Raw genomic sequence first — 19,808 nt, forward strand, 5'->3', positions numbered from 1 at the left:
TGGTGACGTATGGCTGAGCGTTTCCTGGCACAAATCTTTATGGACCAGTAAGCAGAGCGAAATTGAAGCTGACAAGACTTTTTGCATTTTGGAAAGGACTGTAATCTACTGTAGTGAAGAACAGAGCCACTCAATCACTGCTGCTGTAAATAAGAGACAGAAGGGAGTAAGAAAGAAAGAAGAGAAAAAGATTTTGCTGGGAGGAGGGGGGAGAAAGCATTTTTGGTGGATGGTATGAAGCCAGCCATGGAAACTGCAGCGGAGGAAAATACAGAACAAAGCCAAGAGAAAAAAGGTACCCAGAGGTCTAACAATAGCCTGTTTAAATCTTTTCATTGAGGGTACTTAAAGAGGGTTAGACCGTTTTTGTCACTCTTTTTAGAACAGCTCTTAAACAATCATTATTGCATCTTTCTAGCTTTCAGGGTTTTTTTTTTTTTTTTCCTGTAAGTCTTGACAGCAAATTAATAGAGCAGGAATCTTTCCCTCTGAATATGTTCTCGCTGTTAACCTTCTCCAATCCCATCAAAAATGGTGCGTTTCTGCAAAAGAAGCCTTGTTATTGCTCCTTCTTTGATCAGTTTTGGTAAATTAGAGAGAAAATGTGTGTAGGGTCCTCAGAGCCATAATCAGAAAATTTCACTGAGACTAGCCATGTAGCAGTGCTTTAGTGTTGTGCAATGCAGTGTGGGAGATCTAGGTTACAGGAACATGTAGCTTTCTGCCCGTTTAGAATGACATCCCTAGCTGCCTTGATGCAATAGATTGGTGCCAGATAGCAGACTGATTTTAATTCCTTTTCATCGTCTACATTTTACTCCATAGAGTTTTGTTTCTACAGAGGTTTCTCTATGGTAGGAAAAAGGAGAATAGTGCAATGAGTTAAGCAACGTTGAGGTCCCTGTGTGTGTGTGTGTGTGTGTGTGTGATCCAGAATTGCGCCTTGTTGGGGAGAAGAGTTCCAAATTTATTATTCTGAGATAAGAAAATGGCAGTGTGGTAGGAGAGAGACTTAATTTAATCTGAGTGCTCCAGGTGATTTATTGATCTAAAGTTCAGCACTTCACAGGATAAATACCAACTGAAGGACTGTTACATTTTGGACTCAGACTGCCATATAATTCATGCCGTTCAGGATAGCAGGCTATCGTACAAAGAGGCACAATAAATTCTGCTGAGTGATACAGCTCTAATAAGATAATTTTTGTTAAAGTTGTTTGTTATGAACTCTTGACAGTACCTAGATAATGAGATCTCCTCAGGAACCTGTTGCATGTATTACTTCTTAGCTATTATAATATCACAACTGCTTCAACTGCTAATTTATAACCCTAGATTTTAGTGGGTTTTAATACAAACAAGCATTTAATTATATACATATATACATTGAAAAATCGTTTGTTTCCTTGGTTTGAAGTTTTGTTTTTCTTTTCTAGTCCGTCTAATTCGAAACCAGCCTCCGTTTCAACAAAATGAAATTTGGCAAGTGATTAGACCATAGAAAAACATAATCCCCTAGGGATTTTCCAAAAAAGAGTTACAATGCCGAGAGATTAAACTTTGAAAGCCATTAACATGCATGGGCAGCAATCAACTTTGCTGGGGATTTTGAATGCATATTAATGTACAAAGTATATATCCTAAATACTTTGATAAAAATAGCCATCTCATTCACTTAGATTATTTTTAAAAGGTCTAAAGTTTTCCTTTCCACCAGGTAAATAATATATATATTTTAAATAGTCTCGGTGTATATATAATATTTACCAACTCTAAAAATGTTATTTCCATATATTGTGCATCACAAATAACGTACCTTGCAGACCCAGTAATGATTAGATAATATTTTTCATCCTTGCCTAAATCCCCAAAGCACAGCGTGTAGGGAATGTTCATTATTTTAAACAAATTATCAGTTAAGGCTGATATGACGAATGACAGACTGTCTTGCACGACGAATGACAGATTGTCTTGTTTTCATAAAGGGGCAAGCAGAAGGGACTTGGAGCCTTAATTTTTCCACTCTTTCCTAGCTTTCCTGTAGCTAGTTTGACACATTGAACATGATATTTAAATGCATTTAGTATTTTTATGCCTTTGTTGTTCTTGCCTACTTCATCATTTATGAAAGTAACATACAGCCTTGCAGACACTGCGAAGTTGTATCTTCATTCAGTCCAACATTGCCTTTCATAAATGTAAACCGTATACTATGCATGGCAATAAAATATGAAGAGTAGAACTGGTTGCCTTGTCTCAATTTAAACAATGAAATAAAATAATCATCCAGATCAACTTGCCTATTCCTTTCAACAAGTACTCAGTGAGGAAGGGCATTAAGTTTTGTTTTGAGATTTTGGGGCCAGATTGTCAGATGGCTCAGCTGTTATTTAGGCACCTAAATGAAGAGGCAGGATTTTCATAAGAGCCCAGCACCCGGTAGCTCACACTGAGAACCAGACATACCAAACCCGTGGGGAAAAAAACGCAGAAATTGAGCTTGTTGCAAGCTTAAATGGCTTGAGAGTTGCTTGATTGGCTTGTAGCTTGTTGCTGCTTGTAGCTTGTTGCTTCTTTTTTTTTTTGATCGGCTCCCAGCAAGCAGGGGCAAGTGTGTGATTTTTTTTTTTGGGTCGGGGGGTGGGGGGGGACAAGCAGGGGCAAGGGGAGAGAGAGTCAGGGGTGCACAGCGGGCCCACCACAGTCCCAGACTGCACGCCGGGGGGATCTAGTCACATAGAGTGTTGGGGTTCTTAGGGATTGGCTTGTTTTGGCCTTGTTTTGAAATGAGATTAGCTTGATTTTTGGTTTATGGTGAAAGTCGGGGTGCTTATTTACTATGTGAAAGTTGGCAACTGTGCTGAGAACATGCTGGGTACTCTTGAAAATCCTGCAATTTCATTTAGGTGCCTAAATAGGAACTGAGTCTTTTGGAATATCTGGCCATTTACTCCAGTGCCGAAAACTGGAGGTCTTAGATTCTGAGATCTCGAGCATGTGAATACCCTTCAATATTTTCTTTTCAAATATCACAATTTTTTTTTTACAAAACCTTACTTTCAGAAATAAATTGCCAACTTAAATGAAATAAAATAAGCCAGAGGTCATGGGGTTTGTTTTTATTCCTTATTGCTCTTTAACAATAGGAACTGTGATTGTGTTAACACACCATAAATATTGAACAAGAAAAGATCCTAGCCATTCATCTCCATTTAGATATCCAAGTTCATGTACAGTATCATGTGCGTACACACAAACTGTGGAGAAAACAAACATGTTTAATTTGAAGTATATATAACACAATAGGAAAAATGTCCATTTTCACTATTAATGGTCTAAATTTCTATGGATTTTTAAATCAAAGGATCTCAAAGTGCATTTACAAAAACAATAGCAATACAAACATTTATTAACTTTAACTTATGTAGAATCAGCACCTCAGTGAGGTGAGAGAGGACGGTATACATATAGTATACTTCAGCCACCCCGCCTCTGTAGAAAACGTTGCACAATAACATTGTATAACAGTGTAGGACAACAAGTGAAGGTGTAGTTTACTTACAGTATCTACACATGTATGCAACTGAATATTGATACAGCCTACGTGCAGTTCAAACTATGGTAAATACAAAGGGGCAGATGCTTAGCTGGTGTAAACAGCAATAGTTCCATTGACTTTAGTGCAGCTACAACAATTTACACCAGCTGAGGATCTGCCCCAAAGTGTTTAAAAATATTTAGTTAGTTGGGAACGACTGTGCAAATTACATCTTTCTTACGTTACAAACACATTCTAAAATTGCAAGTAAATTAATTCAGGGTTCATATTAAATCATAAAAGTATTCCCCCTTCAGGCAATGATGCATAGTCCAACTGTTGGATTTGCAACATCCTTCACACAGCTGTTTCTCTCAAGCTAGACAAGAATTACTGCTGCCCTGATTTTTTAATTGGAAGCTGAACAACGCCCTTGTTCACAGAGATAGGAAATAAGTATTGCTTAGTCTGCATATCAGCAGCTCTTATCAGAGAGAAACACCATGAGCAGAGCTCATGTAAACGTTGAGTAGATATTTTACAGAGCTACAGAACAGACTGAATGAACTTAAAGATGAGGGTTTACAAATTATTACAAATGACAGAGTTTATCTTGTAGGCATTAAATTAAATCAAAATGTGAGGACTGGGTAGGCAGATTCACTGAGCTGGAATAAACGGGCAAAATGAAATGCCATTTTGCATCAGCAGTGGAGGAAATACATCCAGATACATATTGAGAGAGACAAGAAGTTTGCTTTTTTCATGCAACAAAGAAAAATATTACTCTTAAGTTGTAAAAGTGCCAAAAAATTGCTGTGACTGACCATAATAAATTAGGCATGAAGGTCTGGTAGAAAAGCAACTACTGAGAAATAGTTTTATTGTATTAGACTAATGCATAAAAAGCTCCAATTTTATATGCTGTATTATAAAAGTAGATGGAAAAATCTGAGCAGTTGTGCTGGAAATTCATTTTGATTGTAGGTTAGAAGGGAGCACTTAATCAGTGAAAATGAAGTTCATAATTAGGAATTGCTGTGAGAGATTTCAAACAAAGAGTTTCGTTATGCATGATTATGTATTAACCTAAAACAATACAATTACATGTCAATTTTTATAACATTTTTATACCAATTTTTTAAAAAGTGTGAATTTGCAAAATGTGTGTAGTTTAAAACCAAAATAAATAAGTATCATTAGAGAGAGAAGGTGGGAGAGGTAGTATATTTTATTCTACCAACTTCTGTTTATCCAATAAATGGAGATGAATGGTTAGGGTCTTTTCTTGTTCAATATTTATGGTGTGTTAACACAAAGCAAGTCCCTATTGTTACAGAGCTGTGTAAGCTTGAAATCTTGTGCCTCTCACCAACAAAAGTTGGTTCAATAATAGATATCACCTCACCCACCCTTGTCTTCTAATATCCTGGGACTGACACGGCTATATTACTGCATACAATAAGTATAATTGACTTCTTAATGTTAGAGGTTAATTTCATTTTGAGGGAAGCCCTTGATTGTATAAACATTAGGCATTTGATGGATATGAAGATTGTGGCTCAGGTACCTTGATCCCACAAATGGGAATATGCTGAGGCCACTCGAAGAAGTGGTTACTTACCTGTAATTTAAATTCTTCAAGATGAGCATCCGCATATACCCGCATGTGGGATCAAGGCACCACAAGTGGGAATGTGCAGAGGCCCATCAAAGAAGAGATGCTCTTTCTTTTTAGATTGTTTGAATAACACAATAACCCATCTTCTTATACAAATTATACTTATTAGCCAAAGTTTTCAAAGCTAGGCCTCAATTGTTAGGCTCCTAAATCCATATTTCAAAGGTGCCCAAGTTCACTTTGACTTCAGTGGGATTTGTTGGTGCTCATCCCTCCTGAATACAATGCCAGTTAAATAGAAGTGCCTGACTATAAATCTAGAAGTAAAACATTTTGGAGTCTAGCCTAGAAAATCTTGGCCGTTACGTATGATAGGGATAACAATGTGTCAAACCTAGTGATTTAGGTTTTAATTAATAGGATTTGGTTTCTAACTAAAAAGTGAATATCTTAAAAAGAGTGTATCCCCAGTAGTTTGCCCAAATGATCATGTGAAGGAAGACTTAGACATATGTGGCACAGAATATGGTAAAACCAGAAAGATTTCCAGATTGCAGTGTACATGCACAATAGGCACGATATGACACCATATAGAGCATTGACGTGGAATCAAAGTAAAGGTGGAAAAGGACCAACTATGTCATCTACAGTAATCCTTAATTCTTCCTGTTACCTGGCTAGTCTTGCTCCCAATGTTATAGTCACCGGCTAATTGTTGGGTGGAGTTTTCACCACTTCCCTTGAGGAGACTCTTCATAATCTCCTTTAGGAAATAATAATCAGATTACATTTTCTGTGATTAATTACTCCATATCAAGACTACTTGGCCCATTTTAACCCTCCCCCCCACATCCACCCCATCTCCCACACACATTTTTATTAGAAGACCACAGATGGTTCTTTCACTGATGTATAAACAACAAAGAAATGTAGATTTTTGACCCAGTAACTACCATAGATGTATATAGTTGTGTGAATTGTAAATTAGAGCACCTGTAGCTATTATTTGTGCGACGACATACATAAACGATGTAAATAAATGTTCAGAATGACATACAAATTCTAAAAAGGATATCCAGCTATAGCTGATCATTGTACCTAAACAGTAACCTAAAGTAATCCTAAAAGTGCAACTTCCACTGAATTATAATTTTCTCCCTTAAAAGTGAACTGAAATACTTTTGAAATAAATATTCAGTGCTATTTAATATACTAAATCATGACCAAAACACGGAGAGTTAAGGCCTAGTTCTGCCATACTTTACGGAGGCCGTTATTGCTCAGACTAAAGTCTGTGAGATTTCTTATGAAAATACTTTCGATGAAAAGAAATAACAAATTTTGGAATTTCTCCTAGAAATTTAGAAATATTTTAGTTACAAATTCTTAGGCTTTGTCATAAAACCAGAAAGTTTCAAAATTTCCATGAAAATTTTAGTTTCCAAAATGCCTTTTCATTAAAAAATAAAATAAAGGCAAAGTTTTGACCATTGCTATTAAAAATAAATAAGAGGATGTTTAAAAGTCAGTCCTTATACTTACCTGCCAGCTCATGATTTTAGGATTCGGTGTTTCTCCAGCAAGAACTAGTGATCCAACTGGCATCTGTGGTAGAGTAAGAGGACTCCAGAACTCTGACCTCACGTCTGACAAGATAAAAGCCTTTCCATTTATTTTTATTTATATTAGTTTATATTAGAATTTTATTAGTATTCTGGCATCTTAAATGTCTTTGAGTAAGTATTTGAATTTAAGTTCTCCTTTGTGATGAAAAATGCTTCCTCTTAAAGCACATTCTAATTTAATATTTTCTTCTCCAAAAAGTAATTAGTAATCTTTTATTTAAAAAAAAATAGTGGTTTTATGTACATTAGAGAAATGGAAAACAATAATAACTGAACATTGCATGTTTGAGGAAGGCAAGTATATGAGAAACAATGAATAGTACTATACAGTATCAGCAAGTGCATTCTGCCATCATTTTCTATTTTTGATATTGCAATCAATTACTATGGCATCTATTGTGATCTCATAAACAGGATAGTTATTGAATGAGCAACAGGAGAAGAGGAAGTCATTGCAGGAGACATTGTCTTTGGATACGTAATCATTTTAGGAAGATGCACTAGAAAACATTTGAAAAGTAGTTGAATATGTAGGCTGTCGAACTTCTGTTTTTTTTTTTTTTTTTTAGGATGGGGAATGGGGAAGGTTTCCCCAAGTAGAAGAATAAAATATGTGAAGCAGAATAACTTCTTTCATGAAAAATATGGGCTATATATAAAGCTGTTGGCACAAATTACAAAGAGAAGGAAATGATCAAGAGGAAGTAAACTACTAAGCATTCATTAAAGAATCCATCAATGTTAACTTGGTATTGCTCCCAAGGACACTCTTTTTCTTTTGCAGCAGGTAGTAATACTACCAACAGATTATTCATTAATACAATATGTATATAATTTCTTGTTTCCATCCTCCTAGATACAGATCACTGGACTCCTAGGAACAGATTCTCCTCTCACTCCTGATTTACACTCGTGTAACTGTACTGAAGTTAGTGGAGTTACACCTGTATAAAAACAGTGTGAGAGGAGAATCACACCATATACTTCTGTTTTTAGACTAGAAATTTGTGGTACCTTATCTTTCTAATAACCTGCTTCTCTGACCTACTTGGAAAGTAATTGTTTGTAATGTCCTAAACTATATCTCATCCACCTGCTGAAATGCTGCTAAATAAGATTTATTTTGGACAAAGATGACAGTTACTTGTTCATGTAGCTACTACAGAGTGGAACTTCCAGTGTATTTTAAGAAATGATCCATCTTGCATTGACAGCCTGGCAATTCATAACCAAGGCAAGGTGAAAAAATGTCGATCCAAAAGAAGTTTGATGCTGTTTTGCCAATAGCCTCTTTCTGGAATGCTCAGGAGCAGTAAAGCTTTGAAGTACTCTCCCAATGAATTACAGACCATTACATATGACTGGAAATGACATAACACTACTGAAATTTATCAACAATTGAGAGAGGTCTGGGGGGGAGAGAACAATAATGAGTCGAATTCTCCTTGCATGTACATTGTAAAACTGGAGTAAGTCTGCTGAAATCAATAGAGCTGGTCGAAATTTGCACCAGTGTGAGAGCAGCTTTTCTCATCTATTTGTTTTAAGAAGTTAACTTTGCGCCACTGGACAAATTTGTGTTTGAGTCTCTCTCTCTACATCTGGTGGTAATTATCTAACTCTGCTGGGTTTAGGATACTCTAAAAATAGATATTTGGTTTCCCACAATTCTGTTTCCCTTTCCGCCCTATCTCTTAGAGAAGGGACTGTTTTCCAGAAAAGAGAAGGGGGTTGGTGTGAGGTAAGTGAGTTTTGATGATCAGAGACCACAACAGACTAGAACGTTTTAATATGTATTTATGTTCATTCAAGAACCGAGAGGAGTTTTAAACATTCTTGTGTCAGTAATGGTCTTTAGCTCATAACTTTAACAGCATATCCTGTTGATTTTCCTCCTGTTGGTTGGTACAAATTGGTTATATTTCAGTTATTAAACCTCAGCATATTTTTCTGGACTCTCCACTTAATTTTAAAATTAAATGAATAAAAGTATTGAACAAATTTTTGTTTGCTGGAGACACTGACATTTTACCACCTAAAATTGGCAGTGATCACCAGACCAGAAATGGAAATTGGCAGGTACCACTGGATGTACAGGAGTTCAAGGCCACACCAGTACCATCATGTGCCAGCATTGAGAGGCAATATTAGTCCTTTGGGGATTCAAGGTAAATAAAGGGTTGGGGTGAAATCTAAATGGAGAGTTCAAATACAGTAGCACAAACATGATTTGCAGTAGCTGTAACCTTTTTAAAAATGTTTTTCTATGTTTCTTAGTCAGTTAGGAGTCTGATTTTCTCATGATTGCTTGAAATAAACTTTAATTTTAATCTGTTAGTGTTGGAAAGGCAGTAGCTTTCTGTTAACTGTATTGCCAGCAATCATTTCAAAACTGTCCACTGCTAAGGCAGAATAGTATTGCTGTGTATGCAAACCCAGTCAGAAACTGATGATGATGATATAATTTATAATCCATCAGTTGGCTTCCATGTCCAAAGACAGCAATACACAGTGCAGTGGGTCTCCTATCAAGTGCTTCTTTGAACACTATTTCACCTAATAGCTCATTTTCTAGCAGCAACTGTGTGTGTGTGTGATGTTTTAAAGAAAGACTAAGGCCAAGATTTTCCAAAGTGATTAGTGATTCTGCATGTGTCAGATTTTGGGTGCCCAACTTAAGTCACTAAAATGGAGGCCCGATTTTCAGAGGGTGAGCACTCAGCACTTTTTGAAAATTCCCTTTGAAGTGTCTCAGGTCAAGCAACATGCAAGGTTATTTTGCCCAACCAGCCTCCTCCCTGGATGAAGCTGATCTATTTAATTCAGTTCAGAGATTTGAGCGCTACATTTGGAGAACATTCACCAAGTTCTCCACTTAGCCCCTTCCCTTATATAACCTGATGAACTGGTTCTTTGGACCTTAAAATGCTCTTTCCATGGTAGGCTTAGTCTGTATGCTAGAAATGGATGAATATTTTTATTGTCAAATTGTATATTCAAAAATATTGCTAAATTAGTCAGATGTATTATTTGGTTGATCAGGTCTATTCTGCTCAGCTATGGAGGGTAGAGGGAGAACTTGATACTGGTAATACTACTTTGCATTGTTAATGGCTCTTCATTATATTTCCTACAAGTAGAAACAGTACTGTTGCATAACCTCCCAAAGAGAATTTAAAATGCAATGGGTTGGCAATATTCTGAGGTACCTTTTCAGATCTCCACTTCAGCTAATGCCTGAGTCTTAGAGTCATCAGACTGACCTTTTTCTTGCTGGAGTCTTAGTTGTGAGCCTGCTACCCAGATTCGGAGAGAACGGATTCGGAATGGCCAGGTATATATAAGAATATCTGATGTGGACTATTGTCCAAAGTCCCAAAGGGGAGCCAATGGCTAAATACATACAGAAATCTTCTAGCTATGCTCAAGGTGATAATACTATGTATGGAATAATTTTAAAACCATTTTGGACCATTAATGGTTTAGCCAGACTTCAACAGATTTATCCGTAGTGCTTTGTAGCACCAGAAAGTGGGCAAGTTCTGTCTACTGCTAGATCTGAAGTGGCTCAAGACATTTGTTTGTGATTGCAAAGTCTCTGAGATGTGGTGATCTCTGATGTGTTCTACAGATGATGTGGCTACTAAAAGCTCCTTTTCTTTGTCACAAGCCCAGCATTCAGTACAAATGTGATCAATCTGTTTTATATACTGGTGCTAAATTTCAAGAAGGCCTTGTTTCCATCAGAGAGATTTTTTCAGATCAAATGTTGAAGAATATCAGAGGCAAAGATCATGATTCACAAGTTCAATGCTTATCTTAGCCATCTTTTACAAGCTTATGTACCACCTGGTCATTTGTCTCTATTCTTTAGAAGAAATAGCCAAAAGATTCTGTATATCTTTACTCAACTACCTGAGAGCAAAATCCTTATTACACTGGTAGCTGTCAGTCTATATCATTAAAGGAAATCCGCTTCAAGAACCAATGGTCAATGCCATCCAGAAGCTGAGGTCTGTCCACAGATGCTGGTTGAATTAGGAGGCTTGCTAAAATACAGACATAAGCTTTTAGCTTGGGAGTGCTAGGACATTTCTGAGACTTTTCAACAAAGATTTGAAGTTACAAGAGGTCCTGGGCATAACCTGAACACACAAGAGGCTGAAAATGACATTTTAATGTGGGAAACTCAGTTTCTGATTACTCTGATGTAAAGAAACCTGAATCTCTCCAGCTGTGCTATGCAGTAGAAAACTGAGAATAGTAACAGACCAACTCGCTGAACAAGGATACCAATCTCTGTGCCAATGATTATTTAGTCACAATGAAATGCTACTTCTTCCCTTGAAAGAGGAACATAATCAGAACAATGGATGTTTTTCATTTCAGAGCTGGTACAGGAATCTCTTGTTTTGGATTGCACCGAATAGTACACTGGAAAACACTCCCAACTCTACTAACATGTAAACTTTCTTCCTAGAGCACCCTTCCTTATCTCCTCTTTCAGTGTCGGTAATAGGTGGTATTAGGAGAGCAAACTTTGTTTCCCTTTAATATTTTGCTTCTTTCACTAGATCTCTAAATAAGCAACTATCAGCCCCCTTGGATCTTTAATTAATCAATGAAATGCTACTTTATTGTCTGTCTTTCTTTAAAATTCTTTGTTTAAAGATTGGCACCCTTGTTTTAAGATGAACATTCTTGTGGAAATTCTTCCAGATGAATTGGTTTTTTGTTTGTTTTATGGTTTTTCTTTTCCTAGATTTCTTCCTAAAAATATTAGTTTTTTTGGGGCCTACTTTAGATAGGCATAAAGGCACGAGAAGGTGCACCCTTCCATCAAGATTTAAGATCATTCCATAAGGATGCAGGCTGTCTCATGAGCAGGGGGAAATTTGCAAAGCATCTACCTATGCACACACCTTCACCTTTGTTGGTGCTACGATGGGCCAAAGGTCTTTATAGTGGTGGTTCATTTTCCTCTTATTCTGTATTTAGGTAAGCTATTTCTCTAAAGACCCCTTAGTTCCAGATTGGTACCGAAAGGCTGAATTTGGCTTCTGAATCTCAGATCCACTGGTCTGAAAATCTCTCCCCCCTCCCTTTTTTTTAAAATTTATATTTAAGTAGGAGTCTTACTGGGGGGAGAGATTGTTTTTGTTTACTTCCTTGTAGCTAAGGAAGTGTCAACTGGAGAAGCAGTTGGTAGCTGTGGTTGAGATCCAGTGTGATAAGTCTTATTCTGCTATTGGATACTGCTGGCATTGATGCATTGTGAGGTAAGTTACCACTTCCAGACTGGGGGATCTAAGATTCAAAACTCAAATTTTACAGGTAAGAAACTAATCTTTGATTAAAACACAAACATTGTTAAAAATAGTTGTTCTCTTTTTTTCACAAGAAAACCCAGGAAACTCTAGTTCATACAGGGTGAGGTTTACAAAGGCCCCTAAGCAGTCAATGGGAGGTAGGTGCTAGCTCACATGATCACGTTTGTAAATCCCACTGGGCTTCTGTCTACCTCTTTAGATGCCTAAATACCTTTGTAAGTCTGGTCCGGTGTCTAATTTTTTACACCTTTTGGCTCAGAGTTGTCTAGATAAGTCAGCCAAGCCAGCATGTTCTAAAACTGGGAGATGACTAGTGTGCATGATGAGGTGGGCGGAGATCAGGGTGAGGGGAGAGAATAGAAAGAGGGACTGTTTTAATAAAAAATATGAAATGGCAGACTGATTGCAAATCCTGTGTTTTGTGTATGCTTTTCATGTGCGGCCTCGTGCGGAGTTGGACTGAGACTGATAACTTTTGCCAATGGAGTGATTTCAAATTAATGAATTCTGCATATAGATTAACACCTCCACGTACAAGAGTCCTTGGAAAAAATGTGTGCTGCAAAGTACTGGAACAAATCTGCAGGAGGAATTACTGCCAAAGTTATATCAACAGAGCTCAGACTACTTTTATCAAGGAAGTTCTTTTAAAATACCGTAGTGATGCAATGATTAATAGGAGGTTGTATTTTTCAGAAATAACTGATAGTGAGAGAAATGAGTGGGAAAATATCCACCATTATGGACCCAGTTAAGACTGTTCAAAGCAAATCCTCTCTTAAAGCACAAGTTGACCAACTTTCTTCTCTTCAGAGGTGGTGCAGAAGTGCCTTGCTTTGAAGTGCATTGTCTCATGGGCTGGAAAGAGTTCCTGTCTCTTCTGTTGACAAGAAATGAAGTTGTTGGACTTTCATCTCAGGCTGACCAAACTGGAACAAGAGAACTGCTCTTGGCCTATTGTCTCATGTGTCACAGTAGTTCACAAGTACTCCTGTTCTTTTTGTGGATACAGACTAACATGGCTGCTACTCTGAAACCAATAGTTGAATGCTTGGTGTTATGTATCATTAGCAGCCTAGAATTGATGCATGTAACAAACATGGAATCAATGTTTCATATTTTATAGATCATATTGCCTTAAAAGAGGCCATCTTCTGAACACTTATAAACTGAAGGACCATTTCAGAGAACTGGAACTGCATCAAACTGATTTAATTTGGAATAATGTGCATTTCTGTCTTCACTATAGATTCATAGGTTTTCACACACCACCTCTGCCAGGGCAGAATCTTCCCCAAAGTATTGTTGTGACTCCTTGACCTTCTTGAAATAATATGTCTGACACTCTGGCTGAGAAGGTTGGACACCATTGAACTAAACCATGTTGGTTCTCCAAAGTAGTTAGTCCTTATTGTGAGTTGGTTCCTTTTAAGCTTGAAAAGTAGCAGTTAGAAAGGCTGCAATAGCAGCTTTTTATAAGCATATGTGTAAAGGAAAATATTGATATGAAATACATAGTACCTGCAGCAGAAGCTTAATCCTTAGTGCACCAGGACCCTTAGATAGTTTATAATGGTATGCACAGGCAGTGCTCATTCAAAATACAAAGGGGCCTAAGCTCCTCTTATTATAACATGCAGTATTATAGGTCCAAGTCCTGCAAAGATTTATGCACATGCTAAGTATTAATCATATGAATAGCAATATTTGAGTTCACCCTTAGCTCAGCCTATTTTTCTGCAGTTCTGTTGCACTCCTTGCTCTAGTACCTAAGCAAGGATTTTGGCTTAGTGTATCGAGTTACGTTTTTTATAATTTGTTTGCAAAATTGAAATTGAGCGGGACAAGGTAAGAACGGAGCATAGGCCTTAACAGAGGCTTGCAAATAATTTTTAAAAATTACAATTCTAGGGCCAAGCGCTGATTGTGCCAAATAGAAAAGGTCAGAGGAGAAACATTTAACACACACTTTTTTGACGTATCGTTGTGGTGGTAAAGATTTTCCCTCGCAATCCCCCTTGTTGCCACAGTTCATTGATTCCTGCTTTGGTTGATGTTCCAACATATGTTTTGCTGATATCACATCAAATGCAGATGGTCACTGGATGTTTATGGCTGAGAGAGGAGTCAAGTAAATTTCATTTTGTCTATGACTCTGATGACTCTGAGTAGTCAATGTCTGTCTTACTCATCAAACCCCTGAAATTTGAGAGCTCAAGATCCTAAGGACAAGGGTAAGCGCTGTGTGTCGTAAACTCACCCCTTTGTGTCCACTATACGGCAGGCCGTATTGTCCCTATTAGAGAAGTTGTAATCTTGCCCCAACCTTACCTCAGCAGGGTGTGTTACAGACTGAGAATTGCTGTCTGAAAGTCCCTCCCCATTAATTCTGCATTTCCTTGCTTTTCTGGATTTAAATCGGGTACACCTTCACAGTGCTGAAAGAGATTTGGCCACGCAACTGCCAATGGCATTAATGGGAATTGTGTGACTAAAGTCCTGCACATATTCAGTGGTCTGTATATAGTCTCCTCTCCTAGCTATTTATGGGTATATTGCTCATTGCAGCTCAAAGAAGAATTATATGAACAACCAGTATCATCGCTGACTTTTTATGTATAGGTTGATCCTTTACCAGTTTCCTATGACTGATAGTTTCCAAGAGACTACAAGAGAATAGTTAGTTCCTGTTCTTTCTCCTCTATTTATTTTTTTCCCTTAGTAAGAAATATTCAGGGTGAGTTGTATGTGTGTGTTTAATAGCATTCATTCCCTAGAGAATAATCTCAGTCCTTGTTTTAGCTGGCCTCCTTCTGAGAGTGTGTTAAATCTGTAGCCAGGATCACAAGCAGCTCTGGGCAAATCACTGGGCTGTTATTAACCTGCCTCCATGGCAACTTCTGCTCACAAGCCTGAGGACAAAAAATGTTTTTATTCTGCTGAGCTGCACAAAAGATTCTAGTGATGTGTTAGACAAAATGGCCATTGAAAGCCAGATGCATTGATGTGTATTTGTAATGCCTGGTTTATATTTAAACTGTTTTACACTGCTGATGTGCTAGGGTGTACAGAGTGCTAAAAATTGCATGGTATTATCTGTGTGCAAAGTAAAGACAGAGCAGAATTTGTGCCAAACAGATTTTTTATTAACATGTTTTTAATAAACTTCCCAAATCATACTAAATACTACAACATTGTTTACAGGATACCCAGCTTCAGCAGCAGAATGTGTTATCAACTTAGTCTGCTTATTTCATATTGATTTACAAATTTGCCACTGCTTTTCAGTTGTATGGTAACTCACTGCCTACTGATTCAGAAATATAGTAGAGCACAAGGCAAACTGCATCTAGAAAGATCAAATTCTCCAGGCCAGATTCTCAGCTGCCTTAACCTGACATAGCTCAGTAGACCAGCTGAAGTTCTGGACCTCCATGTTTAATGGAAATACTCCAATACTAGCCTAGAAAGTTTGGTAAGAAAAAATCCTTAATTTTGTCTGAACTAATAGTAGTACAGTAAAAGCTTTGTTATCCGGCATGTTGGGGGAATGGGGGGTGCCGTTTAGTCAAAAATTCCAGTTAACTAAGAGTTATACTTACCAATGGAATACCAATTTTCAAAGAATTAGAATACAATAAAATGAATCAAGTATAAAATAGTGTACAGGTACTCACCAATCCAGCAGCAGTACTGCACTGCCGAATAGTTGGTTTCTTGAAGCACTTAGGTGTATACAGGTAACGTTTTCTATACAGTAGGGTTATCTTATGACACTACATATCACTATGGGCAGTGCATAGCGTTCACCCTTAACCCTTACACTTAACATAAAAAAGATAAGAAAAAGCGACAAAGAGTCCTGTGGCACCTTATAGACTAACAGAAGTATTGGAGCATAAGCTTTCGTGGGTGAATACCCACTTCGTCAGATGACATGCATCTGACATGCATCGAAACAGCACAGTACCTTTACGGACTTGATCAAGTGGGATCTTGGCAGCGATCTGCCCATGACACAGTGAAGGCCACCAGAAGGACGGTGCTGCCTTTTCTCTTGTGGAGTAGAGTGCTGTAGGAGGCCTGAGCCATAAACACTGTTGTCTACTCTAGACAAGAATTTGAAAGCTTTGGGGCATCCACTGCTGGCAGTTTGAATACAAGGGGCTGTTGATGAAATGGTGTGATCTGCCTGAATGTGCGATCAAAAGAGATCGCCCCCCAAGTCCGGTGTCTTTATTAATGCATGGCAAACTAGGCTGCACAGCATGGAGTGCCCAGTCTACTGGAATGACCTAGATTTGTGAGTAACCTTTAGCCATGGGTCTATGTGGATTTAAGGGTTCTGCCAAGTTATTCTTCAGCACTATTTGCCTTTTGACCCACAGAGCAGCTTTGATGTTGACTCTGAAGGAGGCCAGACATCCTACCGTCCAGCATGAAAGATGATGTTATAATAGCAACAGGTTAAGAGGAGAAATCAGACTAATGCAGAGCCAGAATGATAAAATGAGGGGGCTGCAGTGCCTGGGTTCTCCGACCAGTTAAACATCCACGAATCCTGTTTGAACAATGGAAAGGACTTGTGATTATATTGTTCCTTCTAAACTTGATTTGCAAATTTGCCATATCACCGGTGATCGCCCTGCAAGATCTGTCATTCTGAAGTTTGCTTTAGCTTCGGACCTCGGTGACGATATGTACTATGGTTATTATATTTCTTCCCATTGAGCTTTCTTTATGCTTCCTTTCCTTCCCGCCACCCCATCAGGCTGAGCAGTACATCAAGCTGTCTGTATTCATTTTGTGGCATTCAAGGCACGAAGAGAGTTCCTTGCTGAATGGATTCCAGCTGTGGACTTGACTGTAAAAGCTTCCCCAGCTGGCTTCCATATAATTAAAACTTGTATGCATTTACTGAAGTGGCATTTCATAAGACATCTAAGTAGCAATAGCTGTTTAAGCATGACAGGGGCATTTGGTAAGAGATCGTTAAAACAAAGAGTTTTACATTGATAAAATGGTGAGAGGGTTTTCTGTTGTTGTACGCACATTACTTCCTAATGCCCCCTAGACGAGCCTGTTGCAAAACTCATTCATTACTTGGAAGATCAGGATGTTAGAAAAAATCCTGCTTCCTTTAGTAGGCCTAGATCTGCTCATCTTTTCTTGGCGTTTGAGACAGAAGTTATGATGTATGCACCACCCAATTGTCTCCATAAATTTTAAATGGTTAATGATTCATTTTGTACCATATATTGGAAGAAACAGGCTGTTTCGGTTACATTCAACACTGGTAGTTCCATTCAGGGCCGGCTCTAGGATTTTTGCCGCCCAAAGCAAAAACAATTTTGCCCCCCCCCCCATTTTTTAATTACCCCCACCCCCGGCCCCGCCTCAACTCCGCCCCTTCCCCAAATCCCCAGCCCTGCCTCCTCCCCTCAGGCTCTCAAGCCTGGGAGGGAGGGGGGGGACAGCAGCGGCGGCGAAACGACTGTTTCGCGCGCCGCGGCCGCTCGGGATCTCCCCCTCCCTCCCAGGTTTGAGAGCCTGGGAGGGAGGGGGAGACTCCGAGTGGCCGCGGCGCGGGCGCCGCTTCTCCCCCTCCCTCCCAGGCTCTCAAGCCTGGGAGGGAGGGCGAGTAGCGGTGCGCGAGCGGCAGCGGAGGTGAGCTAGGGCGGCCGGGGCACATTTTTAGGGGCGGCATTCTGGCGCCGGCCATGCCGCCCCTAAAAATGTGCCGCCCCAAGCACCAGCTTGTTTTGCTGGTGCCTAGAGCCGGCCCTGGTTCCATTGAGCAGTATCCTAATGGTTTATACTTTGCACAATTGTATGCCACATACACTAATGATGAATGCTTAGCCAGTGTATTGCTATCACCCTGAAGCAATGAATTGATATAGATTGCCATTACCATTATAACACACTTACAGCTCTGTTTGTTTCCAATTCACATTACTCAGTCCTGCAAGCAAATGGATTTTCAAGCAGTGCCATCAGGAGGAATCCAATAGTTGCAACTGAATTTACCTTATCACAATGTCTCTGATTCTGTGGTGGTATAACTGTGGCCTTCATCCAGATGACACAGTACATCCAGTATTTTTCTATTAAATTGGAGACAAAACTATGTATTATGCTTTCTGAATAGTACAGTTTAGAGCTCACTATTCCTTTTGAAAAGGTAACTTCAGTCTCAATTTATTTGCCAAACATTCACTTGAACTTTTCCTCTTTCTATTTAACTATCAATTTTATCCTTTTAAAACTGATTCTCTTATTCCAAATAGTCTCCTTTTTGCCACTTCTCAGCCCCATTAGCTTTTATGTAGCTAAACTAGTTTATAAAATAGTTTTATATAATTTTGTTTTCAGGACATGTATTAACTTTTCATAAAAACACAGTCCTTAGACCAAGTGTGCAGCAGCCAGATTTTGAAGACCCTGGAGTATAGAACTCCTTCATTCAGTAGAAGTATAAAATACATTTTATCTTTCCCAAATGCTTTTGCTTCCTTGACTTGCTTAATGAGCATGGCAGTAGTGTAACTGACACTTCATATTGTTATTACAAATAGTTTTTAAACGCAGTGTATTATATGAGAGCAGTCAGATCAGAGGGACTCACTTAGCCAAATGGATTTTTGTTTTTCAGTTGATGAGCCAATGACCTCTTCTTGATCTTGCAAAGATACGAGAATTCAACCCATTTTCACTTGTGTGTTTTGAGTTCACACAGACAAAGCTGAAAGTCATTGCTCTAGATGCAAGAAGACGACAATTCCTGCTCATCTGTTAGCTTTCCACATATCACTTTGCCAAATTATTTTTTTTAATTTAGAGCCAGCCCCCACCGGTTGTACTAAATGAAAAGTGAATGTTCTTCTCATAATTTGCTGTTGTGCTTAATAATGTTTCCTTTGTTTCATCTTTTCTGCTTAGGTTGCTTTGAATGTTGCATTAAGTGCCTGGGAGGAGTTCCATATGCTTCACTGGTGGCAACCATTCTCTGCTTTTCTGGGGTAGCATTGTTTTGTGGCTGTGGTCATGTGGCTCTCACTGGAACTGTATCTATCCTTGAACAACACTTCTCCACAAACTCCAGTGACCATGCTTTGCTGAGTGAAGTGTAAGTATGCCCCTCTTCCATTACTTCATGAAAGAATTCCAGCAAAACACCCCATCATGCAAAACACAACTGAGATTAGAGATGGATCCAAACTCCGAGGCTTAGGCTCTTTTCTCTAAATAATATACACACCGCACAAAGTGTCTAGTGTTATCACTTCCATGCACGGAGATTCAGCATATAGTTTCAGCCTGAATGACTTCTTATGCTAGACAAAACAGGAAGAACAGGTGTAAAGTCCTAATGAGAACACAGTTTGTCTCCTCTGTAACAGCTGGATCTGAATCAAATACAAAATGTCAGCTGTTTCCAGCTGGTGAGAGGGCCCTAAAAATGTAAAGGAGCAGACTGTAGGAAACCAAATCATCACTGGTGCAGAGTTACGTGCATCATCGCTAGTAACTGATTATGGGGAAGGCAAACTATATGCAAACAAGAGTGACACTCACTCCTGTGAAGTGAGTCAGCCAGCTGTGATGGGACACCCTTGCTGCACTCTCCTTCATTCTGCACGTGCTACAGAGCTACACTAGTCAGAGGCACAGTGCAGGACTGAGCCCTGTAG

At 38.7% G+C, this 19,808-nt stretch overlaps 1 protein-coding gene across 4 annotated transcripts in view; it reads left to right on the forward strand.

The window, feature by feature from the left end:
* The first annotated feature begins 234 nt into the window (after positions 1–234).
* The window catches only part of GPM6B (glycoprotein M6B), a 33,107-nt gene continuing 13,533 nt past the window's right edge, over positions 235–19,808 (forward strand). For 2 of the 4 annotated variants that reach the window (XM_065404972.1, XM_065404980.1), the window contains exons 1-3: positions 235–295; positions 8,833–8,952; positions 19,057–19,243. In XM_065404972.1, coding sequence (XP_065261044.1) covers positions 235–295; positions 8,833–8,952; positions 19,057–19,243 — 368 coding nt within the window. The remainder of the gene's footprint in view (positions 296–8,832; positions 8,953–19,056; positions 19,244–19,808) is intronic. The other 2 variants (XM_065404988.1, XM_065404996.1) reach the window with 1 other exon arrangement.

The sequence above is a fragment of the Emys orbicularis genome, chromosome 1, assembly GCF_028017835.1.
Source record: "Emys orbicularis isolate rEmyOrb1 chromosome 1, rEmyOrb1.hap1, whole genome shotgun sequence".
Taxonomy (NCBI): Eukaryota; Metazoa; Chordata; order Testudines; family Emydidae; genus Emys; species Emys orbicularis.